General features: G+C 45.9%; 2 protein-coding genes across 2 annotated transcripts in view; one reads left to right on the top strand and one right to left on the bottom strand.

Moving 5' to 3' along the window:
* Nucleotides 1-26777, bottom strand: part of LOC106748630 — an 87466-nt gene extending 60689 nt beyond the window's left edge. Inside the window, exons 1-2 of the mRNA XM_014627344.1 lie at nt 26586-26777; nt 20455-20531 (exon numbers count right to left, since the gene is read on the bottom strand). Coding sequence (XP_014482830.1) covers nt 20455-20531; nt 26586-26709 — 201 coding nt within the window. The 5' untranslated portion in view covers nt 26710-26777. The remainder of the gene's footprint in view (nt 1-20454; nt 20532-26585) is intronic.
* LOC106748641 lies at nt 12510-14253 on the top strand. Its single transcript, XM_014627356.1, has 2 exons — nt 12510-12582; nt 13042-14253. The coding sequence occupies exons 1-2, from the start codon at nt 12568-12570 to the stop codon at nt 13333-13335; spliced, it is 309 nt and encodes a 102-aa protein (XP_014482842.1). The 5' UTR covers nt 12510-12567; the 3' UTR covers nt 13336-14253.
* Nucleotides 26778-27135: the final 358 nt, after the last annotated feature.

Raw genomic sequence — 27135 nt, 5'->3', positions numbered from 1 at the left:
TTCCGTCGACGAATCTCATATTTCCCGGCCGCCGCCGCCGACGTAGCAATATTCCGCTTACACACATACGCGGCGACGTGCTCCGACTTCTTTCGCCGGAAATACGGAAGCAACCTCGCGGATAGTTGCATCCTCCCGGGATAGGTATCGAGTTCTCTCACCGTAGAAATCTTCTTCGGACTCTAATACGCCTCCCCCTCTCTCTCTTTCTCTTCTCCCTGGCGAGTACTTCTCGCACTTCGATAATCGCGTAAAAGTCCGGGCCGCGCGTCGCGTCGCCTCGCCCCACGTCGAGATGGGACGAGACTGAACGGGACGGGGAAAAGGAGCGAGATCCTTTTTCCTTTCGCTCGAGCATGCAGGACGAGGACCGTGCCAAGCGGGAGTCGAGAGAACTTCTCGCATTACCGACACACGGCGTCGCCATCAACGAAGAGGAGACTTCCTCTCGTCGTGATTTGCTTTTCCAAGCCGATGGGATGCGTCCCGGGATAGGAAAAAAGGGCAGAGAAAGACAGGAGAAAAAAAAAAGGGGTGCAGGGCAAAGCCCGGCCGTCCTAATCTCAGCGACATTCTCGCCTATTTAACTTCGTTCGACTCGGATTACCGAGTCCGTAGACGACGCGCTGGAAGCGATTCCGGAGTCTCTTTGAACCAAGATATGCAGTTCTCCCCGGAATTGTCCTTATTTGCCGACGGATCGCGGCCACGGAATTTTTATCTATAGTCCACAAATAATTTCCCGAACTGTATCAATGAGCAGATGATAAGAGGCGCGCGTTATCTCGCATATTCCGAGAGCACAACATCGTATCGAAATTCTAAGCCGACCATGACCAGTAAACGAGATAAAACGGTGCCACCGTAGAGCGATGCTGGTACGGTTGCTATACGCGTGTACGGCAAGAGCTGACGAACTCTCTCGTGCTATCGGTAAGCATGCGATGTAGATCCCCGTTATATTCCTCTTCTATTTTTTTTCGACTTTACGATGAGCCAATGATCTCGGAGAGACATGACTCTCTTGTCGCAACGGACAATGGAGATAACATTCGCTGCAGTTTCCGGACTCGTCTCGGCTGATAATACGTTTAACGCGTATCATTAAACGCGTTATCGGGTAACCTTGTCTGGGAAGTCACATATTTTCGAAAGGAGAAACCAAACTAAAGAAGATTATTGCATGTGAATACGGCGATAAGTTGCGTATCGGTTTAACGAGTAATATACTTTCGTGCCGGTAAACTTCGCAGCTCGATGCGTGTCGTTCCAAAGTCGCAGATCGATAGGAAATTTACCTTGGCAATATACAGGATGTATCTGAATTCCATCGACAAACTCATAGGATAGATTTTATTAAAAAAAAAAAAATCTTAGTAAATATATGTCCCCAAACGCTTAGTTTCTAAGATGTAGCTGCTTTTTGAGTAAAAAAAAAATATATTTTATTCATTAAACATGTCTTATAAATAAATAGACACTGTTATAAACATTATTAAAAATACCTCCCTTATAAATACATAATTTACATCTGTGGGCATACATAATGCACGAGGAAATATGTTTTTTTAATTTCACTCACAATAAACGGTATTAATATATCAACGTTGATTTTTCAGTTGATGTTCAGAAATATCAAAATTAATAAATATTACCTTCAAAAGCAGATAGAAAAGGTGTTGTATTGGCATTCTTACCCGTTAATCGTGACATATTTCTGTCATCTTCTGAAGCTATATCTCAAAAACTAAGTTTTTATATATATTTATTATGCATGAACATATGTCTAAGATCTTTTTATTTATTTCTCAACATAGAATCTGTCCTGTAAGATTGTCGATAGAGTTCAGATATACCTTGTATTATCGCGTTGTAATATCTATTTTGACTTACTCACGATATTGCACGATTATTAAGGTGACTTGCACGATGGGAAAATCCCGCGATAGAACATTAGTCAATTTTAACAAGGTACAACGAGATAAATAAGTGCTTCCGGGAGAGTGAAGTTGCAGCACTCATTAATATTTTATGGCTACCTGCGAGCTTCTTTCCCTCCATGTCAGGGGAAAGAAGCGGCGTTCTCGGACAATGTGGACGCTAAAACTTTCTCAATTTCAAACTACGTTCGTCTCCGCGGCGCTTCCACGTCGTAATTCTCGACTCGGCTCGTTGGGTCTTTATTTCGCGGCTGCTCGTATAAGAAGGTGAAATTGTTTACGGTCGCTTGAAAATAACGACGACGATCGTCGTCATCTCGAAGATACACACGATTGCAAAATGGTTCAGACACACTTTTTCCGATAGTTAGTGTATGAAATGGTCATATTGGGCTACTACTCATAAGCCTGCGCGGTAATCTATTACAACAAAAACCGGAATGTGATATATGGGACACATCAACCCAACATTGACTCCGAGACATCACAACGGAAGATTAAGGAAAGATCCAACTATCTTTATTATATTTCTTACTTATCAGATAAAGAGTATATAGGATGATATAAAGATATGTTGTTCTTATCTATCACACGGATAAGAGCATAATATTGTTTATATCGTACATTATTACTTCGGCTTCTGTCATAACCGATTACTGCGCAAACTCGTCAGCAGTACCTTGCAATTGTGACAACTTGGAGCGTTCTTAACTTAAAAAACGGTGTATAAGCCGTCTTGCAACCGAATGTACAGTTGAGAAAAAAGGAAAAAATTTCTTGCAGCAATATTACTACGGTTAAAACCAGAATATTTTCTGAATTTTGGAATGTATTAACATGCCATGTCTTCTCGAACAAATTTATTCTCACACTGTACTATCACTTTGACAAGCCCATCGGCAGTGACTCTCAATCGTTACAGTTTGTTACGCTCTTAATTTCACTCGAAATTGTTTTGCAACCAAGTGTGCCATGTCATGGGCGATGTCACGCCGACTCCGAATCGTCTTTCACGATTAATCTTAATTAACAACGGCTCGACAAACCTTGAAACATTTTGCTCACTCTCTACTCTTCTTCCTAAATCTCACGAATAAGCGGCCGATTTCACGGAGATACGCCGAAGGGAAAGGCGGCCAGGAGTGGATGCGGCCATAAGGGGAAGATTGCGTGCTTCGCCGGCGAAAGCTTGATGCTTAATTGAAAGTGCCGAGTAAGCAAGAGGCTCGCTTTTGCTTTCGGGCTCGCGACCCCGTCGAAGCGCGCGACTTCCGCCTTAGCTTCGCTCTCGAGACATGTCTAAAACGGCCACGTCATCAGTTTCTCGAAACAAATGATTCTATCCGGTCGATCTTTATCTTCAGTGTAGTAAAAATCAGTTATTTTATTTTACCAGTAACAATCTAATCTAATCTTCCCGGAAAATATTGTACGATATATTGGTCGGCAACATGCACCAGGCGATCGAACGACTTGTTCTATTCGACTAGTAAGCTCACGAAATCCTTTGAGCTTGCGTCCTCGTTGTTTCAAAAGCGAGCATTGCGAGCGCAAAACTCCGAAAGTTATTGCCGCTTTATGGAAACGGTGAGTGTATCGCAGTAACGGAGAGAGAGAAACTCACGACGAGCAGTTTCCTAACACGATGCAACGGCAGCAGCAGCAGCAGCAGGTGCCTCAAACAGTGACGTCGTGAGCGCGCATCCGCAGTGACGGCGGCGGTGGCGGCGGTTTGTCGATCCACCCAACTTTTATCCGGCTCGCCAAAACTTCCCAACCGACCGGTCAAATAAATAAAAAATGTAGCAGACGCGCGGCTAACACGCCAAAAATCCGCCAAACTTTGCTGGCTCTCTCTCTCTCTCTTTCTCACAACCGTCACCCCGTGTAATGTGTCGTTTGTCTCGCGGTACATTTGTACAGTGTATACAAAGTACCGCGAAACTACGTGCCAAAAGCGAGAACACACGCAGTTCCGAGCAGCAATAAAAGCTACAATAAAATTTATACCACCGGTGAACTCGACGATAAATTTTTCACCATTTTGTCCTACCTTTGGCTCTTTAATCTCTTGCTATTTAACGTTTCATGACCGTAACGGCCCGTTACACGGAAAAAAAGAATTAGTTGCCACAGCTGAAAATTAGCTTATCCATATTATTATTCGATGGCGCTACAGCTCATATCGAGCCATTTCTCTCCTCCTCCTCTCTCTCTCTTACGTATGCATGTGGTGCGCACGCAGATTATACACACGCATACGGGACCCACAGTTTTTAAACGCCGGTTCCGAACGGCAAATTCGAGAGAGAGTTCTTCTTGACATGAATATACTGATGGTTTGCCGAGCCACCGAAGAGGAGCTACGAGCGTATGAAAAATTTTCTGGTTCTGCCGAGGATCGAACCCGGGACCTCTATAGCATAGCAGACAAAGTTGCGCTGCCTACCATATCAAGCTCTAGCTATCCATATAGTACAGCTGAAATTTACTTACCGGACCTAGTTTTTAGCTGTAGGAGCTAATTTTTTTTTCTGCGTACGACTATAATTATAAGAATTAGCTCTCACAGCTGAAAACTGGGTCGGCTAACTAAATTTCAACTGCATTATATGGACAGCTAGTTTTTAATTGCGGGAGCAAATTCTTTTTTTCCACGCATCTGAATAAATATCGTATAATTCGTGATATTTATAACGCTCAATATCCCGACATTTTAGCCGAATCTTCTGCCTTCTGCTTTTAGCTCGCAATGACAAATTGATCGGAAACGCGAAAAGAAGTACATCCTACTGTCCGAACTCTTATTACACCGGATCGTTAACGTCATTATTAGAAGTTCAAGTCGCTCGCGGACGCTTCATCGTTTTCCGGCGAACATTATTCAAGCCGAAGATAATCGAATAATTCGTCGGGGCCGACCGATAGCTAAACGCGTATACCGATACCACTGCGCTTTCTCGCACTGGTCGTGTTTCTCCTCGTCCCGCTCCTATCGCTCTCCAGCCTATACATTTCGCCCTCCTACAGCGGCCTCATAAATTCTGAAACATTTTCCAGTTCGCGGCTGCTGGAGCTCGACAAATGGTATTATACTCCGCCGACCGGAAACGACGTGTCTGTCCGTAGGACAAATCTGGCGGAAACGATTATGATCAACCGGTCCGATATCTCGGTGTGTCGTACATTTAAAGATGTGTCGAATTTCCAGCTATAGAACCCACGTTCAGGTAAATCTGTGGACCCGATAATACGAAGATATTAACTTTATCGCGCGCATATATACATCGAAACGGTTTAAACCGGATGCGACATACGAGAGAAACAAACATGAGAAGCGTGAGATAATCTCGAGTGGATTTATCTCCAAGAGAGCTTGCCGATTTTCCAGATGCAAAAACTTTCCCGATGTGAAAGGATGACAATGTAGAGCTTTATTATCTACAGGAGTTCAGCGATCGAGATTTAAGTTCTGACGATTCCGTCGTTATTTACCATTACGTTTTTCTTACATTGTCACGACGTTCCGTCGCTTCGTTTACAGAGTCGAAAAAATCGCGCGATATTTCTCATAGTTTTGCCGGCGCGAACCGAAGCTTCGCAGTGGCCCGGAGGGAGATCTCTTCGTAAGAAGCTGTATCATCCCCGGGGACGTCCCTGCTCTCGGATTTCAAAAGAGCTTTCTTCGAAGCTCTCAGCGCGAGGAAAAACGTTTTACAAAAAGTAAGCGCTCTCTCTCCCTTTCTGTCTCTTTCCCTCTAGTTCCCTGTTTTCTTCTCTCACTCTCTCACTCCTTTACGCGATCAGTAACGACGACGTCGGACGCGACGTGTACGACTAAGAAAGACCGCGCTTCCGTTGGCGAATCGCGCATTCCCGTCCGCGTGCGGGAAAATTATTTTTGGACGTTGAATCGATGCCGACATATTTCGCGGTCCACCGAAAATCCCAAAGCCGCCTCCGAAAACGAGCGTTTAGCGATGTGTCAGAGAACGACGATGGTGCGTCTCATCTTCTATAATTGTTCGACAATTCCGTCGACTTTGACATCAGTCCGCTAATTCGGGCACGTTACTCATACCGACTAGTCCAAATTATGATGAAATCATTCGCTTCCTTTCGCTCTTTTCGTAAAAGTAATTAAACAATCGTAGAGAACTGCTAAATAAGCTGCAATTACGAACTTTTCACTGAAATTTGAAAAATTATTAAAAATAATTGCGCATTTTTCTCACGATTGTTCTCGTTGCGTATCGATTATTGGGGGGAATTTTCACGCGCCGCAGCAAAACCCTTGAACGAAATACAGCGACGGAAAAAGAAAGAAAACCTAAACGGCGGGACAGCCGTGCAAAAATCCGTATTCCCTCATAATTAACAGAGATTTCTATTTCAGCGACGGCTTAGTAGCAGCTGCAACGAATCACACACTACGACGAGCCCGCGCTACAGCCGACGAGCTTTAGTACGCTTATCAAGCTGTACATTGACCGGATGATTTATCTGCGGCAACGCAGAATCTCTCATGAGTGGTTATCTCATTCCACGTTCGCCATCCCCTTTCAGGATAACATTCGGTGCCCGACCCGGCGAAGGACGAATGAAGGTAGGAAAGGCGGGTGAAAGGGAAACGGGGGAAGAGGAAGAAGAAGAAGAGGAGGAGGCGCGGCACATTGTTCCCTCACGGAATCCGGAGGTTCGCGCAATTATTTTCGAACGGCCATCCGACGAACGGAAATCCACTCCGTCGTGAAACAAAGTCTCCTCTCTCCCCTTCCCTCCGAGGCTTTCGGGAGAACGAACAGGAGGGGAGGGAGGAGTGAGAGGACCCTCTCTGCACGCAGGCAGTTTCCACCGTTATCGATCTCTCGCCGTCGCCGTCTCCTCTTTCTCCTCCCCCGCCACCGTCCGCTTTCCCGACCTCTGTCCTCTGCACGCAGACCCTCTCTCCTACGGGGAAACGAAAAGATAGGGTTTCGCTTCACTTCGCGAAACCTTAAGCCGCCGTTATTACGACTTTCACTTAACGCCGCGCAATTTTCGGTGCGCCCTTCGCCGGCGCTCCCGACATCGAGAAACCGGATACACTCTTTTATCAGTTTCGTGATCATAGCGCCGTTCCGTCTTGCAAAAGTCTCCTGGAAGAAGCGATACACGTTTTTGATTTCTCCCGGCGATATCGCGTCGTCATCGAAGCGCGCGCGAATCGACCTTTATCGTGTTGCCCGGACACTCGCGGGCCGATGAAGTATCGATGTCTCCTATTTCGGGACGCGTTCGGCGTTTATCTATAATAAATTTAATTCGTTCCTATTCGCTGGCGACTCGACAGCAATCGATTCCGCCCGTTGGCGAGCCTGTTGACCCGACGCCGGGATCTAAATCGCGATTCGACGAGCGGAGAATTCCGGTATGCAGGCTAAACCGAAGGATCGACGCCAATATTTCCCGTCCGATCGAGAGACGATTGCGGATTCCGCTAGTGCAAATATACGCGGAAATCAAATATCGCCCGTCGCCAATCGCCTGCAATAAGTTGACTCCTGACATTTATTTAAAAACTCTCAGCCCGGTCAAATCGATCTACCAAACCTGATCATCCTCACAGACTTACGGTGGATTATTTACCGCCTCCCGTCATCACGACTGATTCGTGAACGTTTGCGGATTTTCAATTAAACGGCCGCACGAGATTCGTTACGCATTTCAATTTGCAATGGTTATATAATCGTTCTGTTTTATTCGTTAAACAGAGAGGAAGGACTATGTGACGAATAAAATTGGCTGGATCAACCGGCTGTAATATATCTTATCCGTCTAGAATTATATCATTATGCATTATTCATGACTGCATTGTACATTTATAATTATATCATTTATAACTGTGTTTATTCGAGACCGCATTGATTTCGGCTGAGTTACCGGATATCTCGCGAGCTGGTGGCTCGATTATCACGAGAAAGGCGTTACAACGGTATTTTTCGCGCGCGAAAAGGGACACGCGCGACGGAATTGAGGCATATTGGCGGCAGTTTAAGGTAACAGGCACCGGAGAATAGGTAGCCTTTCAGGTTCTTCTTACATTTTCCGGTCGGCCGCTCGACTGGAAGTACAAAACGGAGCGCAACGACTTTGCAAAAACGACGACAAAGGGAAACAGCCACTCGCGGAGAATCGACGTGCGTCGTCTGCTAGCCGGCATGAGGGGGGGAAGAGAGGAGAAAGAGAGAACGAAAGAAAGGCGAAAGAAGTAAAAACAAGACAAATGCAATGAGAGAAAAAGAGAGGGAGAAAGGAGAGGAAAGGAGTGATACAGCAGTAATCCGCGACAATAATACCGAGGGTCTCTAAAGAACTGCGAAACAATACCACCACCCTGCCGATTCTATCTTTCTCTATTCCTCTCGCCGTCACGTATGGCGTGACTTTGCGTTCATGTCGGGCGACAATGCGCGCACGAGGTGTGTCGCCCGGAGAATTATTCATCGTGCATTTCGAAAAGAACGAGTCGAAAGAGCGAATGTGTGCACATTAAAAGATTACTTTTCCAGAGAATTTAGTCTTCGTCAATATTGTCCTTTTTTACGCGATATCAGAACACACCTAATGTTTTCCTAGCGCCGTCGCGTCAAATACCCGATAAACTCGCCCACGAGACACGTATATGAGTGCGCATTGTGCGAGTTTAACACGGACTGCGTTGTAACGACTGCGACATCGCGGACAGCAGACGGCGCATGTAATGCGACGTTACGTGTGCAGCTCGCAACGACACCGGGGCCGCCCGGAGCTACTTATGGAACCGAGTCGCAGCTGGAATTTAAAGCGGAGAAGTGCGACCGCGGGCGAAAAAGCCAACGACGACTGAGGGAAAACGGGCCAGGTATCGTCCGGTCAATTACGAAGCGAGGAGGAGAATTCGGCGGGGAGAAGAGGACGAATCTAATCGTCATCCGTGCGTCTCTTCCGAGCTCTATGTCGAAAGCGAACGAGGCGAGATCAATAACCGGAAGCGTGCGTTACGTTTCGGGATTTAATTGGAAAAATTATCCTGCAGATTATCCCGAGATCTTCTATCCGTATTTTCATTAAAGTCGTCTTAATTAAGATAAATATTTGCACTACCCGAGTCGAAATTTCAACTTTCAGCTAAACCTTTAATTCGACAATATAATAGGAGTTAAGATAGCAAAATAGGTTCAATTTCAATTCTAATAATATAATCTTTACTTTGATATCTTAAGTTTCCGTTTTCGCTGCTTTAGCGTCAAAATAGACCGTCGAAAGTAGTATTAAAATTCAATCTGCAGAATGAAAGCTTCGCGTTAAAAAAAGTGCCAATGTCGTCACTTGTAAATTTCAGTGTCTAATAAAATATTATTACTGTAATATGTAATAATAAGATAAGAATATTTAAGAGTATTTTTTATCGCGATTCGTACAGGTTTTGGACTCGTCTCCCTTTAAGCTAACCGATTCAATGGTATGCGTGACAAGAAAATCGTATGCAGCACGCAGCGTCATTCCGAGCTTCCAAAGTACATCGGGGAGGTTTAAAGTGAGACGCCTGCCGGATGCAGAAACCTTCTTTCGTCGTCGTCGTCGTTGCGTCGGGAAAAACGCGGCGACGAGAGTTCGCTCTCGCCCCGGGACGAAATGGCGCAGCTTTACGCCCGTTTTAAAGTCCTTTTTATCCTCGGTTTATGGCGCGAGTCCGTCGAATAGCCAATCGCGAGAGTCCTGCGGGACGTGAAAGGGCCCTGGTGGTGGTAATCGACGGCTCTTCCTCTTCGAGGGCGAGATCGTTATCTCGCGTGTTCGCGGGCACACGTGTAATCAACTTGAGCCGCTTTCATCGCGTGCGCGCGACGGAAGAGAAAGAGAAATCCGAATATTGCACCGTTGGTATTAGTAAATTAATCTGCCCGGAGTCTCCAGGCGATTAAAGGCCGCTTATTGTATTTCTACCGGGATATCTCACCCTGCAAGAATCCGGCTTCTTTCCCCTCGTTTTCCCGCCGCGGTTTTATACCCGAAGAGGAGCCCGGAGCGGCCGGGCGACGAGAATAAAGACCGACGCAGCAAATGTAAATGAAATCGCGATTATCCCGTCGGCGCGTCCCGTGGCGAACTCGAGGACGACGAAGATCATTCGTCGCAAGGCGCGACGAAAGGGCGCGACGCGGGTAAAAGTACGGCTCGCAATCAGCGTTTATATGAAAAACACTCCGGCGCCGTTGGCAGCCGCCGCAAGCACTCCGACAAGCGACGCCGCGATATTACTCGAGAGTCCGCGCGCTCCCGAGGCTTCGCCAGAGGCAAATGCTGGAGAGCCTGCCGCTGTTCTCTCTCTATCTCTCCTTTATCTCCCCCTGTTCCGGCTTTCGTCCTCGAGCGAGGGAGCGCGGGAAATAGCTGCTACTTCGGACGGATAATGCGACGCGGCCGTATCCTGCCGTGCGTACCGAACGCGACTTTACCATAGCTTCGCAGATGCCGAATTTTTCTTCGACTCATCCGTCGAGCGAGCGTCAGCTTTTGGAGTTTTGCGAATTCCGGTCGCTGGTGTTAAAGCGTTGCTCGACGTAACACGAAGGACGGTCTCACGATTTATCGACGTGTACAGCGCCAGTGCCGTCCGGGGTTGAAAGCGAATTATCGACAATGACGAAGTGCAATTTCGGTGATGCGACACCGCCACGCGCTATTGTCCATCTGTCCCTCTCTCTTTCTTTCGCGTGCGCACGCGCGAGATACAATGCAACCGGGTGGCGACAAGCGAGCCGCTCGTGAAAAATTGGCCCTCGCCGTTGAAAAGGGCGAAACACCGTGTTTCTCCCCGCGTTTCCAGCGCGATAAGTGGACTTGAATAAAATATGATTAACGACGGACCGTTACTCTCGGCCGGATCGTCGGCCTGCATTGCACACGCGCGCGTGCTTTCGTCTCCCTTTAACGTCGACGTCGTCGTGCGAAACAATTTCCGACGGTAAATCATGCCGGGAATTCTACGGAATTCTCGCGCACGACCGCCACCGGGATATATTCTAACGATAAATTCCTCGAGAAACTCCGAGATCGTCTCGCCTGAAGATTTAATAAAGGACCGACCGCGCGACCACCGCAATCTTATTTCCAACGATATTATTCTATTATTCGACGCTGCCATCCAGTCATCGGAACGAAAAAGTGAAATAGTAACTGTTTCTTGGCAGAAAAGGTGATAAAGTGACCTCTTAGACTCAAATTAGTGACATTTTTTCGACAATATTTACACGAAATAAGATTTTATTACCGCATCCAATCCGTAATTAAAAGTTCACAATAAGGAAAGGCGAACGGCATGAACGGTACGCTTTCGGAGCAATTTTATTAAGAGAGACAACAAAAATATATATAGAATATATTTTATTCTATGTTTTATATTTTACATATTTAACGACAGCTTAGGAATAAAGCAACGATAATCATCCATTTTGGATGACGATAGTGAATTTTTCAATGACTAGTCGAAAAAAGTGACAATAGATGACTGAAATGCCTAGATAGTAGCGCCACATTCTATAACGTGGCTTATAACGTAATATAAAATCAAACGTCAAGCACGCGTCGTTCATGGAGAACTTTTATCATTGATAAATGATGACGCATTTAACGTAATTAACGCATCATAGGACCACCGAGAGAACGAGAGAGAGATCCAAGCCGGCGATCCCTGTTCCATGGCTCGCGGATTTTCAGGCACCATTAGTGATGCTCGGCCCTGCGGGAGCCTGCACTCGGTCGTTCAATGGCGCACGACCGCCGGGGACCATTTGGGCTCCGTGGCCGCGAACCGGGGTCCAATCGAGTACAAGGCCAGAATAGCTAAATCGCCGCGTCGTGAAAATTGCTGCGAGGTGCGCGACCAGCGCGTGGAATACCAATAGTTCCGCCTATCCGATCGTTCGTTCGATCGCTCGCTCGCACGCGCGCGAGCGCATAAGATCACACCTGACTTCGCATTAATTAACAGGATATCAATACTTCGTTAACTTGTCATAATGTAAATTATACTCGGTAACGCGATGATGGCTGGCCTTACCCACCTTCCCTCGATGCCCGTTTACGATTTGCGCACTCTTCGATCGAGAGAAAATTGCGAAAATATTGTTGAACTTCAAGTAAACGAGTGCTTCTCTTCCGTATCTCGTCCCGTATCGGAGTATCGATATGTTGTTTTTTATGACGACGACGATAGCAGCTCGGCATTAAAGAGCTATCTTCGTAATTCCCGAGTGCAACGATCGACTTGAAACGACGGAGTATCGAAAGATTCTTGCGACTCCATTTTGGACGGCGGCCAAGGACGAGTTGCTCAACTTCGATGCTCGCCTCGCGAAGACATTACCAATCGTGCCCTTCCCCCTCATCCTTTATCCCCGCCGACAGGCAATGTCACGAGGACGATAATTGTCATGCACGATTACGCGAGACGGCGGATAATCGCGAAGTCAATGCACGTACGGGCGATGTCGTCGCGATCGGCCGCGTATAAAAGCGCGACACCTCGAGAAACCGAGCATCAATCGACGATCTTCGAATCTACGAGCTCGAAGCTTCCTTCAACTACTCAACCGCAGCCAATATGAAGTGCATCGCCGTGAGTAAATCAAGATCAACCATACTTTGCGATATCCGCGAGACAAATCTAACGTACTCACGATTGATCGAAAAATTTATTTATTCAGTCATTTATTAACAAGAAATACCTTTCTAACCCTTGGTATTATTCGCACCTCTGTTCTCAATTGCCAGAGCTAAAAGGACGTTAATTAAATCTTCTAATTACTTGCTTTTAGAAAACCATATAATTATGAAATACAAGAAAATCGTTTCGAAATCTTGCAAAACCTAAGAATTGCGTTCATTTTTTCTAATATTCCGCAGAGAGGTTAAATCAATAAATATATTACGCAAGCTGGCTGTTACATTGGCTTCACTAATGATTAAGATCGCAAAGAGTTAAGGACAAGATAAATCTATCAATACTCTGAGTGAACTCAGTACTCGATCTCTCGATTTCCGACTGATAACGCTTTGATGTCCTCTACGTTCTCAGGCTATCGCTCTGTTCGCCTTGGTGGCCAACGCGGCCTTCGCGGAGGCCAAACCTACCGGGGTGGAGTCCGGGGTCGTCGAGCCGGTGGTTCAGGCCGAGCCTACTTCACCGGAAGCGGCCAGGAACAAGCGAGGGTTGCTATTCGGCGCGGCTTACACGGCACCGGCGGTCGCTTACAGTGCATACACCGCGCCGCTCACATATTCCGCATACAGTTACCCCTATGCGTACACGGCCTATTCGAGCTACCCCTATTACGCTGCCGGATACAGCGCGCCCTACTACTTGGCCTAGATACGTACGGACCACACACACCAACACAACAGGCGAAACCGAGACTCCAAGCCAGCCCGATTTCACGACGACGACGGCGACGACGTTGATTTCGAGTCACGACCGGTCTCGCACAAGCGACACTCACAACGTGATTACGTAGAATTCATCGGTAGAGAAACACGACGGAGGAAGAGGTTGCTTTAGGTACCGAGCCAGAAATATCCAGGTCGTATTTGTAAACCGTGTACAATACTCACTCGAAGAAGAAACGCTACTCTTGCGCCTTCGCATTGTCTATTTGCGAACTATGCATATTACACTCTTGAAAGCGTACGCATATACATACGTACACGTAGTACACTTCTCTCTAAACGGTCTGCTACAGGCTGCTTAGATGAGCTGATAAAACGGACTATCCACCATCTTCAGACTTACACGAGAAAAACAATCGTAACGTGATATCGCACGCATTATACTCTATCTCTATATAAAATAAAAAAATATATATACCACATTGACAAAAATCACATAAAAAAAATATATATATATATATATCACGTCGTCGCCACTGTTTTCTCGTGTACGTCGCATCTATGAACCGCGTAATTCACTGTAGAGCGAAAATACCTCGACTATACGCATGTTATCGTATTCACGTTATATTCCACTCTTATTAATATCCCTATATCTCTTAAGAATGAAATCTATCCGTCTGAATTGCCACAGGGGGGAATGATATCGGCAACGCGATCCTGCATGATACCTCATCACATAAAGTACTAAAAAAAGAAGAAAAAAATTATTGACGAAACGTTGCCGACAATTTTCCCTCGTGTGCGCGTATTTTCTCCGAGACATTATTCGTTGTATTCATATGAATCGTGTAATCTTTTCTGAAGAGAAAAAGAATAAATATTAACATATAATGCATTGATATTCAAAGTGTTTTCCTTTCTCTTGTCTTACCCGACGACATTTCCCGATGGATGTAGACCCGACTTCCGCGCGCGTACAAAAATGTATTAAAGAAACGTAATTAACATTTAACGTCAAAACAGACCCTGACATCGTCAGGAGATTTCACTCCTCCGTTTAATCCCGCGGCAGGCTTTACGCGTGCGGAATTTTAATCGAGACTCACTTAACATTTAATGCTAAAGAGTTATTAAAGTTAGCGGAATTAAGGAATTTCCTTCGTAAGCGGCGGAGATGAGCCCTAACAAAAATACTCCGGCTTGGCCTAGATATCGCGGAGTGTTACTTTCATAAGTAGTACTGCCCTCTTGACGTCCACGACAACGATGACGACTGCATTTTTAAACACACGCCTTTAAGGAAGAATTTACAGGCACTCGGAAGAGAACACCCGGCGCGACGCGGCCTCCGCCGGTGAGAACCGCGAGCGGAATTCCCGCAAGATCTCTCATGTCCCGAGAGCAGCGTTTGTAATGCTACTTTTGAGTTATATGTGAATATCAATCGAGCTTATTTTGTATCTCTCGCGAGTACGCTTTCGAGTTAGTGATAACCGGCACGCTCTCCGCATGCAAGTGCAAAGGAGCGGAAAAGGGAGGTGAATAATTTCCGAAATCAATTCCGTGCGCAAACGAGATTTTATTGACGAAATGAGCCAGCTGGAAATTTCATGAGATAAACGACAACGGTGCGCTTCGAAGGGATCGACTTTTTCGGCCGACTGAATAACGCACGGCGATCTTAAAATTTAACAACCTCAAAGGCTGACGCTCGCAGTAAGCTACGACCTATTCGACTTAACGGCGGGACCGTTGCTCCACGACGACGAAACAGACGATCACGGATAGTCATAACGATCGGAAAACCGAAACGAGAATCTCACCGGAGCTTGGGAGAAGGGAAGGAGAGAAGAAAAGGCGAGGTGATAAAATTGGCGCGTGTGTTACTATGTCGAGCAAAGCACATGTGCCGATCGAAAGTGGGCTCGCGGTGGCTTCGACGGAAACGCCCGGCGGGAAGGCGATTTATGGGCGAGCACCTGGAGCGATAACCCGAGGAAAAACTTTTAATTGCCTCGCCTAATTACCGCCGTTAACTCGTCTTCTCGTGTGGTAATTAAGCCGAGTCGTGCGACATCCGCCCGCGTCGGCACACTAAATTATGCGCCGAGATGATGGCCGCTCGTCCGCCAGGGATAAAGGATATCCCGCGGCTTTCGTCGCTCGTTTTATCATCGGGGAAAAGAATGAACGGGAGATACTTCCGCGCTCGGAGCGAAATCTCCAGACGCTGCTGGACTCGGATTCCCTCGACCTCACCAGCAGGATCAAGGAAAATATCGGTCATCCGGAATAACAGGAAGACTAAACGTGAATCGGATAAATGGATTTTCACATTTCGTTCTGGAGGGAAATGAAAGTGAGAAGTGCGCGTGCTCGAAGAAGCACGGCTGTCGGCATAATAATTAATCAAACGAGCGTTTACCACCTCGCGGAAATGCCTGAATAATCGAATAATCAGCGAAATAATTTCGCCGGCATCTCTCGTTAAAACCTACGCGCGTGTATGTGCGTATAACTGCATTCGCGTTCGCCACGTTCAAAGCGGAAACCATTTCAGCCGCAACACGTCGCACATGTCAATGAAACTGCCAAAAAGTTCGCGTGTGTTTCGGACGAGCGAGCACCGTCCCAGGCTGCCCGTTGTAACCTTTTTTATTTCCGACCGTGCTAATCCGACGCACGGAGTGTTCGCTAACAGACGCGTTCAATGGACAGCACAATATTCATCGAAGATTTCGGCGATTTTTTCTCGGTCTGAATGTTTAATTGGTCACGGTTAAAACGTTACTTTCATTGAAAGAGAGAGAGAGAGATAGAGATGGATGGGATTTATTTTAATAGAAAAAGAAATGTCCAGTAAAAGCCTTATCGCCATTATTAGTACACGAAAAAAAAAAAAAATTAGCTCCCACAGCTAAACACTAATTGTCCGTATAATATAACTAAAATTTAGTTACCAGACTAGTTTTTAGCTGTAAGAGCTAATTCTCATGACTATAGTACGTATACAGTCATGGCTAGAGTCGTACACGGAAAAAGAAAAGAATTAGCTCCCATAGCTAAAAACAAGATCTGGTAATTAAATTTCAGTTGTATTACATGGACAAGTTAGTTTTTAGCTTGGGAGATAATTCTTCTTGTGTAATTAGCAATTTTTAATTGATTAAATAATAATAAATTGCCCGCATACGTCGAGAGTTCCTACCTCCTATTACGACTCCCTTCGGTGGCTTTAGAACCGTAAACAATCTGCCGAAATAAATTGAAATCATAAAAATAATTCGTGAATTACATCGCTGACGTTAATTACATCAAGCTTTCACGTGGTTATATACCACCGAAATGTAAACGGCGACGTTTGCTCGAAGGGAAATCATTTCATGTTTCGGCGAGGAGTGCCGCCACGTGTATCGAACGCGTCTACTTTATCGAACGCCACGTACAGTCAGCGGCAGCACACGAACGCACACGTAATCCTGGGATTCGAGGCCCCCCGAAGCCGCGCGCGCGGTTACCGAACCGAAACGGTCGGTGCATACTAATGCCTGCCTTTTCCCAAAACGCAGGGCACACGTCTCGCGCGTTGTCTGGCGCGCGCGCCGCCGTGGCTCGCAGACACGCGTTTCCCATATTAACCCCGCCGGTATCGAGCACGGGAGCGAAAATGAGCGGGGAGTTTTTAATTGTGAATGGCCGGTGGCGCGACGCCTGTGACGTACGAGTCTAATTGGCCGACCGTTTGCGCGATTGCTTCGCGAGATACACGTGTGTGAATTTCGAATTTCCGCATGAAATATGGGGACCCGAAAGGCTTTCTTGATATATCGACTCGTTTCCAATACATGGCCGTTGTAGTATTTTTCCAAATACAGCGGCAAAATCGGACACATAAATCACACTCCCTTCCGCAGAATGCATACTAAATTTCTGTTTTTCTTCCTCCCGGAACATTAATCTCGTTATTTATTTTTCGTGTTCCTCACGAGAGAGCAGGCTCTTCCACTTGGTCTCTGCCTCCTCTTCGTTTCACCGCGCTTTCGCGCGTAGGATACGTGAATGCGAACGGTTAAAGTCGCGACGCGACTTTTTTACGGCATCTCCGCAGGAAGCGCGACGCACGTACGCGCCGGCAAATGCGGGGTACGTGCGCAATATGCAGTTCGTAATAAGCATCGCGAAGTGCGATCATGGTGGCGACTGCATGTGTTCCATGACGAAAATTTCACAGGAAAGCCATCACGCACGTTCGCCGCGCTGCGTTTCGCGTCTTTTCAATTGACACGTACTGTTGGATCGATTTTTATCGCTCTTCTTACTTCTTCACAGTGGAAGAAATTGGATCACTTCGCGGAGAGAGAGAGAGAGAGAGGGGGGCTCCCCAATTATCAATAATATAATCGGCCAATGACAAGGTTCGGTAAATACCTAATCGCGGAGCAAGAACGGCATGTTAAATATTCCGGCGGGACTTTAATGTAAATCCGAGGTCGTCTTTACGAGTGAGAGAGAGAGAGAGAGAGAGGAAAAGAGCAAGATCGGCGAATCCGCGGGACGTGAGCTTTCCTTAATTAAATATGCGAATTCGCCAGAGAACAATTTCCCTCGACTGCGCGACGGCTTTGCATTGCAAATCGCGACCACCGACAAATCTCGAGATCCGCATGAGTATAAAAATAACGTGGAACAATCGCATCCCTCTTCGCTCCAACGGATCCCGGGATGATCACAAAGGCTGCGGGGGAAGAAGAGAAAAGGATCGATGATACTCGTTCTGAAATTTACCGTCGCGATAAACTCGCGGCATTTCGTTCCTCCACGCAGGCCTCCGGCATTAATTAAACTCTAATGAAAGTGGAACGGCAACGGTATCGATGTTTAAAAGAGTTTCGTTATTGCCGATGACGTAATAAAAATCCGCTTGAAATTTACTTAAAGGGAGAACGAGGAAGAATAACGATCTACCTCTCGTTATACACTCTCTCCTTTCATAGCTGTTAATTACCTCGATGACAGTAGTTAAGCGAGAATGTTAATCGGGCGGAGAATCGAATAGTATGAATTATGAATTAATATGTGAAACTGATCGAGCGACGAGTCGTTGCGTTCAGGCAGCGGTGAAATCGACAAGCATTTCACTGATGACGCTTTTACGTTAACACCGTGTTATTTTGCTGACGTGAAGTTTGATTTTCGCGTTATAAATCTATCCGCCTCTCTTTCTCTCTCTCTCTCTCTCTCTCTCATATAATCCTTCTCTACGCTCTCAATTCCACGTTGACGTAACTGGAGTACTCGATACTCCACGAAAGAAGGCTATCGACACGGTATAAACAGTCCTATAAAGGGGTAACTCGCGTGGCGGAAATAAAACTCGCGGATGCGAAACGGGAAACAGCGGGCACAATTATTTCTCGGTGGGCGAATTACGGCTACAACCGGGCGCGCTGCATATTGCCGAGCGGGTGGAAAGGGGCGAGTCGGCGAAAACGCTCCCGGCGTCCGTTGGTGAAAAAGGGGGAGGAAAACGGCGACCGCATCTCGTCAGGCATTCGGTCGGAAACCCGTTTAATTCCCGCGTAATAGGAGGCAATTAATTTTTTACTCGAAACATAAAGCCGCCGAATGGCTGTCTGGCATTTCTCGAATTTTCTGTGCAACGCTCGGCAGAAAGAGAAAAAGAAACGAAGAAAGAAAAAACAGTTTCACGTTAACACGACGAAAGTCTGTGTGAATTCGCGTTTAACATGCACATTTTTAATATACGCAAACGCTTTAAACGTATATACTTTATAAAATGGTTGTATTTATATGCCGTTCGATATTATCCCGCGAATATATCGCGGACATTTCCTCCGAAGTATCGACACCATTCGACCTTTTTCAGGAACGTCGGGAGACACCTCGAAGAGACGCCGCGATAGTACGAAAATCATGTAAATTCACCGAACGCCCTCAAACTTAGACAAACTTTCCTTTTACGGAGCGAGCCTCTCCCTCCGAACGGAAATACGCAAGAATGTTTTCCCAGCCAATTACGGCCGACACCTGAAATGGAACGTCGCGCGTTGGCGATAAAGTGACAGCTGTCGAAGAAGTCGTTGCAATTCAGGCGTAATGGAACGTCTCTCGCGTTGTCGAGAGACGATGTGGATCTCCACGAAAGTCGCGACACACGACATTCCCCTCTGTGCGACATGACACAACGCGGTACAACACGGCACGACACGTGCCCGATACTTATTTCTCCCTCCCTCTCTTTCTCTTTCCTCCTGTCCGATAGCGGGAAGAAAGTACACGAGGTAATCGACCGAGCCGACGCGAGCGGGATCGATTTTGTGAAACGGAAATAAGCGCGGCACAGCTCCGATATCGCGCGGCGACGATTTAGCACGAATTTATTTTCGTACGGGGGCGCAACACCGCTCGAATCAATAAGGAAACACACGATGCGCAGAGGGCTCCTCTCGACCTATTCCGGATCGACGTGAACCAATTTCTGGAGGCGCGAACGCGAACGGAAGCGGCGAAAATAGAGGAAACAGTTTATTCGATTCGCGCCAGACGAAAGATAGAGAGAGGGGCGCGCTAATTGAAAGAGTCAGGTGGGCGAAAGAATCGTGTCGTAGATTCGTACGACATTCCCAAGACTGTGTCAAATTCGTTATAAAACACAGATTGCACACTGACAGAAAATTATAGTTAGTTTCAGCGCCAAATATATCTTTTAACCACAAAAATAGTCGGGCGAATCATTTTTCCAAGTGTTAGTATTAGTGATAATAGCCTTACATGCATGTTGTCACGGGCGAAAATTTTTATGACGTACGTTGCGCGTATTCGAATTCGGAGTCCATTTTGCCGCGCGATGAATCTCGAGGGATATCGCACGTCACGATATATTTTCATCGGGGAAATCTAATTTATTGGGAATCGATCAATGAAATTAAGGTGACAAATTCTGGGATATTCAATATATACACTTGATACATCGCACGAATATGGATTATGTTCCCGTGCGAGTTAAAATAAATCCGATACCGCTGTCTGGATATTACGGAGAAGAAACGTTGTTAGAGTGCGCGCGCGATGTAGCGATTACCTTCGTACAGGTGAATTCAATCCCCGCAATTGCGGTTCGCTGCATCACGGACATTGCCGAACTGATGAGATACGTACCTGAAACAAAAAGGAGAATTCGTTTTAATTATAAGCTCTATCAAGTAACACTTTCACGCTAATCGAAGCGTACGGTAATCTCTCTTCCAACGTAATTATCGCTAGCGCAGTTCACGCAAGCGGCCGAGCATTAATTATACGGCAGAGGTGGATTATTCAACAGGAGGCTACTGAAATGCAGTTTGCTCGAAAAACGATTTTACACATTCCGCGCGATAGATTGTTAATAATGCAAACTTAAAAACGCGACTCGCTGTCGGTTCGAGGATGTCTGAATAAATTTTACTCCAACACCGATCTCGCTTTTGCATTGCGAAATGGAAAAAAGTCGTTGACGATGCAAAAGCCAAAGCATTCCAAAATGAACGAAAACTGTCTCGACGATTTGTAAGAAAAACGTTCATTTTGTAATAGGATTTTTGTAATAGGAGTGCAATGGGATGTCACGGTGGCCGCGTTTAACATCATGATTCGTATTTCATGACGAACGTATCGTCATTAGCGACGAAGATCGTAAAGAGGCAATTTTCAGAGTTAAAAGGCGCGGCCGAGGAGATCGATCAGCCCAGTCGACCGCGCGTCAAAACGCGAGCTCGCCCGCAATTTCTCACCCCGAGAACGCGCGATCGAACGCGCGAAGGGTTGAGGGTGTTGCGAAGGGAGAAGGAAAAGGGCTCCGTACTGCCGGTTGGGGAAAAAGGAACGCGCGACTGAAAGGGGATCGAAAAGGGCGAGCAGCTTCACGAAATTCAGCTGAAGAGAGCGCAACGAGGAAGTTCCACCATAAATCAAACGACCCTCCTGCGAATTTCGCGGGGACGGTCCTTTTCCTTCGGCTTCGAAGGTGAGAGAGAGAGAGAGAGAGAGAAAGAGGGGGAAAGAAGGAGACAGAAAGAGAGACAGAGAGGGAGCGTTTCCCGCTTTTTCCCGGGCGCCCAAATCGGCGCGTTACGAGCCTGCGAGGACGGATCGATAAAGGCCCACGCCAGACATTGCCCGAATTCCGCAAATATCGCGTTTTCAGCCCACTACTCGCAGAGGCAGAACTCGAAGTCAATTAAACGTAACACCCAGTATGAAACTCGATCGCGTTAAGCCGACAGAGCGCGAGATCGAGCGTTTACCTACGATAAAAGAACGTTATCTGGAATTTTTGCGCGAGGAAAGTTCGCGATTACGCGGGAGCGGCGAAAATATTTCGCAGTCAAAAATTACGACCGCCGAAATCGATCGTTATAGCGTAGCCGTTAAATTCGATCACGATGAAAGATTGCCTTGATCGTTGGACATTTCGGCAATTCGGAGCTCGCATCGCCTGCTAGCCTCGAGATCGATCGAATCGGACATCGTGCAGATGCATCCGTCGACCACATCGAAGTGCATAACGCGTGAATTAACTTGTTTTAGCCGCGTAGTTTTCGGCGACTACGGATGTAAAGTGAAATTTCGTCGACGTGCTCGCCGACATGGAAATGTCATGAATATGAAAATTTACGAGTCCCGGGGAGCGGGAGATATTCATGAAGAGCACACGAGCGTGTTGCATCGCACTCGCTAAACCGTAGTTTAATCCGCGCCGGGCAAACCGGAAGCGATAGAGAGGACAGCGTTGATCACAGTGGTCACAGCGTAAAGCCGTAAAACTCGACTTTGCCGGTGATCCGGCACGTACCCAGCTATAGCTGCACTAATAGTTGTACATACAATATACAGCTGCGTGCACGCACGGAAGAGGGCGAGCGCGCGCACGCTTGGAGCTACAAGATATCTTAACGCCGATCTGCTCAGTGTTTGTGGAGAATGAGGGAAATTAATGTAATAATATGGGGCAACGACGAGAGACTGGCCCGAGATCGTTTATGTCCCCGTTGCACGTGATCCCGCCCGGGAACCGGGTTATTCAACCACGTCTTAATAGTCTCGCGAGCCTTGACCATTCGGACTATCTGGTAGCCCCGCATTAGTTAATTTTAACAAGCTCTCGGATATATATATATAAATCATTTTTACAGGAATAGAGGGAAATGGTATATTTTTATTTAGATGCAGTCATTTTAAATTAGAACGGAGAAATTAGGAAAAAATAATCGAGAGAAAGAGAATTATTTTTTCGTCGATGATAAGGAAAAATATATACATTCTGATACCTGATAGAAGGAAATAATGTTTTACAGGTATAAGGGCGAAGTGATGTATTTTTATTCAGATGCGCTCGTCAGAATTGAGAGGGACAAATTGGAAAAAGAAACCGAGAAAAGGAGAATTATGTTCTTGTTGACGATAAGGAAAAATATGTGCATTCTGATATCTAATGCACGTAAGTAATGTTTTACCGGTATAAAGATGGAGTGATGTATTTTTATTCTCAAGTGCTCTCATCGAGAAGGAAGAGTTGGAGAATGAAATCGAGAAAGGGAGAATCACGCGTTTCCTCGTTGATAAGGAAAAATATGTACATTCTGATATTTGATGCAGGAAAGTAATATTTTACAGGCATAGAAAGGTGCGATATATTTATATTTTATTTTGTCGAAATCAAGTGGGGAAAAAAGTCGGGGAAAAGGGGGAATTATTTCCTCACTTATCACAAGGAAAAATATGTAGATTCTGATATCTGAGAATTTTTAGGGTACTCAACCCCACTTTATCAAAGTGGCTGCCGAGACCGTCCACTTATCTCGCGGCTCTCGTCGTATAACGCAAAACGCGCGGCGGTTAGGCCTTCATTAAATTACCTCGTTAACCTCCGTCGCTACGAGAACGCTCCCTTTAAAGCAACGCGTCGTGCCGCGATCTCGGAAATTAATCTCAAATTAAACGCAACCTCGCCCTGCTCCACAGAGATATACACGCGCTCGGACTTTGGCCGCGCGAGAGCTCCTGTAATCCGCTTCCGTCGTGAAACTAATGTCGCTCGTAGAACAGGGCTCTCTCTCTCTCTCTCTCTCTCTCTCTCTCTCTCTCTCGCGTTGATATTATTAACCCCCTTATGCGTTACGAAGGGTTGGGGGAGGTGGAGACGAAGGGAAGTCAAAAGGATCCTCCGCGCGCGGTGCATAATTTTCTCGTCACACGTGCCGACTTTGGAGATGTTGACTCGCCGAGACGTTCAGATTATTCTGGATTTGTCAGATTATGTTGCACGAGTGACGTAAGATTATAGTAGTTATCGTTATCTGCGTTACGCTAAGCGCGTTTAGTAACGTAACACGGTAAATAGTACGTCGCAGTGAGAGAGACGTAATTCAAGACTGAGATTCTTATCGGCTCCGATTTTCTCAAGGAAGAAGATATTTTACGAGATAGACGTAACCAGCAGGATAATAGATACAGCGAACCATTATAAAGCGAACGAAATCGCTAAACCGACGGAGGCATTACAGATTAAAATAAAAGCGATGTCGATAACGGCACGCGTACTAGAAAAACATGAGAGGAACACTCGCGTGTGCGTGCAAGATAAAATCGCTCGTCGCAGCCAAAACAACTTTATTTTTGCGCTCGACGGCCGTTTAATTAAGCAAACGGGCCTTTTCCCAGGCGGTAGATACTACTCGGCGTTATCTCCTCGGAACAGGAATTAATTAGCCAGCGCTTCTCGGTGCTTTAATCGGCGTAACGCGAACAAATACGCGATGACGATGCCGTTCGCGCTGATCGAATTCGTAAAATCGAATCCTCTCGACCGATGATGAGGACGACAACGACCAAAGGTGGTCGCGTGTTTTAATCAGTTATCCGGAGCTCGCGAGTTGAAAATTTCATCGCATCCTGCCAGCTCCCGAAACTGAATTAAAGATCGATCGATACGTCTCGACGAGAGAGACGAACGGGTTTATAATTCGGAATCGGAAAAGTCGCCATATCGCAAATCTGTCTCACAGACGTGTCTGCGTCCACATGCGCGGCGGTTGTCACACCATGCAAGACCAGCAAGACGATTCGTGCTGCTTTATTTATCGTGCGAATTTATAATATTTCGAGTTTCATCGGTGTACATCGAGAAAAAACACAGACAAAAATAAAATAAAATCTTGATAATAATAACAATAATAATAGACTTATTGGATGACACAAAGTTTAGAGGTACAACACTATGATACAAAATTTACCGATAATGTCCAAAAAGCAAGGCAGTATTAAAACTGTTTATAAGAGAATTTGAAAATAATTGATCCTTATTTGAGAATAACGATCTGATTAATCAAGATTAAGCTGAATGTAGTTGTACGCAGCAGAAATATAAAGGAAAGATGTAGCGGGAATACTAAAAAGAAGGATTATAATATTTAACCGTAATATAGACAAATACTAATTGAAATTTGAATTACGTCAGGAAAGACCAGTTGATGACTCGATCAAATGTTATATAGATTATCAACGTGGAAATCAAGGTTATAATGGAGAAAATTATAGAGATAGGATGGGAACCGGAAGCGTAAAATGCAATAGGTGAGACTGCATAAATGTAGGATAAAACGCTGGTGTATTTTAAGTTACCCAGCATGAGTTAAGAGATAAGCAGAAGTTACGTGATCATACTTTCCATACAAAAATGCAAACCAGAGTTTTAAACTGCCATTCAACAATCACGTCATGCGAAATTTGAATATTTTTTTACCTTCTTCCCTCTCCTTCGTTGTGTTTCGTCACAAGCCACATTGTGGGTAATAATTATTATAGACTGTACGCTACTTTTTTTTCTAAAATACAAATCATTTTTAGCCATAATACCAAATTAATTAGTTTATTTTATAATTTTGATTGGTGAGAAAAAAATTGTGTTCTTTAGAAAATAAATATTTAGAAATTAATATTTTGATTGACACAAAATCCTGTCAAAATTGAAAAAAAAATGTTCATCAAATGTAACCAAATGTGTCACGAATGCGAGCAAAATAGACAACCACGTGCATCTATATTTACAAGTCATACCAGCTAATGTGACGTTTCATAGTCTTTACTCCCTCCCTGCCATAACAAGCCGTCACGTAAATTAATAGAGCTTCCCCCTTCGTGGTGTGACGTAACGTTGAATGGCCCCTTGAAGGCTATTTATAAGCGATTACGAATAATCGGCTGAAGCGTTAACATTAAGTAGAATTATAAAATGTCAAAGAATTCCGGGAGTGATCGGTGTTGGAGTTGAAATCTTCCGTAAAATCTGAAGCAACGGGGAATAATACCGGATGGCATGAGGGTAAACGCGCCTCTCGACTGCCGGCAGCGTGTCCAACGTGCGGCGCATAATTTTCGGGCGCGTTACGAAGCCGGCTGTAACCGCGCGTATCCACGCGCGCGCGCTGCCATGGCGAAATCACGCGCAATTAGGCGCGAGCTATTGCAGGAGCGACGCAGGACGATGTGCGCGATTTAACGATTCTGTACAAGCGCGCGTTGTTGCATTAATCAACGTCAGATACGGCGACCGATTACGCCCTCGATATGAATCGCAAATCCCTCTTGCTCCGTCGCCCTGCGTACACCACCGCGGCTTTTTGGGAGATTAAACCTGGCCGGGGACAACCGGACGTTCTTTTTTTCTTCTGTGCCATGATACACACTCGCCGGTGTCACGACACTTCGCGTCATATTTAAATAGCAGTTTAGTCGGCGCGTGAAAAATCCGCAAACTGTGGGGTGATATTCTATGCATTGGATTGCCGTTGCGAATGTCACCATCGGCTTGCGACGTCGAACGACGCGCAGATCAGCGCGAATTTATTCTCGACGTTCGCTCTTAATCTTCGCTGTAACTTCGCTGTAACTTCGACGCGTTTCATTTCTTGATTTACGCGTGAGACGCGTAATTGAGTAACTATGCACTTAAAGAATTAAATATCGCAGTCTAGTAGGCTTTGAGAAAATCAGCCGATGAATATCTGCGCCGCAAGATGTACAGATTCGCTTTAACTTTGGTTATTCGAGCTTCAATTAACTCTCTAATGGTAAGATGGGGTCGGATTATCGAGTGACCCTAACAGCTTTGTTCATCTTACACGCGCATGTTATTCTTCTTAAAGAATGTTTCATGTTATTATTTACTTCTTTTACCTGAATGTTTACGTGAAAATTGGATTACTTGAAGAATGGACGAAATAGAGACCATAGAGTCAAATTCGACCGCACCTTCTTGAATACATTGAAAATCCACTCTGCAAGCTTCAGAACAATCCATGGAAATCACTGTGGCAGTCAACAATACTAGCGTACATTCGAGACAACCTTCGTCACCTTCGGAACTTCTCCCGAGACTCCCTCGTTCTTCTCAGCGTCTCTTCGTCGACTTCTTCTCCCTCTCACGCGGCGTATGCTCCGAGGATTTCACGCTCGCTGTTGAAATATTCCCGCTTACTCGGAACTCACCGCGGCGACCGGCCTAACCGATTACCGCAGAGAGCGCGAAGTAGGAAGCGCGGTTGGGCTCGACGACGCGGCGTTAGAACGGCCGGCCGGCGGATTATTAAATTTAATACGGCCAATTACTCGAGAGAGCAGCGAGAGCTAATAGCCGTGGACGATGAAGTCGCAGTCCTTAAGGCCCACCGAAAGCCGCCGACCGCGGCTCGGCGACAGTATCGGTTACAGAGAAAGAGAGAGAGAG

The sequence above is a fragment of the Dinoponera quadriceps genome, unplaced genomic scaffold, assembly GCF_001313825.1.
Source record: "Dinoponera quadriceps isolate SergipeBrazil2010 unplaced genomic scaffold, ASM131382v1 scaffold343, whole genome shotgun sequence".
Lineage (NCBI taxonomy): Eukaryota > Metazoa > Arthropoda > Insecta > Hymenoptera > Formicidae > Dinoponera > Dinoponera quadriceps.
This window is presented reverse-complemented; position numbering and strand designations above follow the sequence as displayed.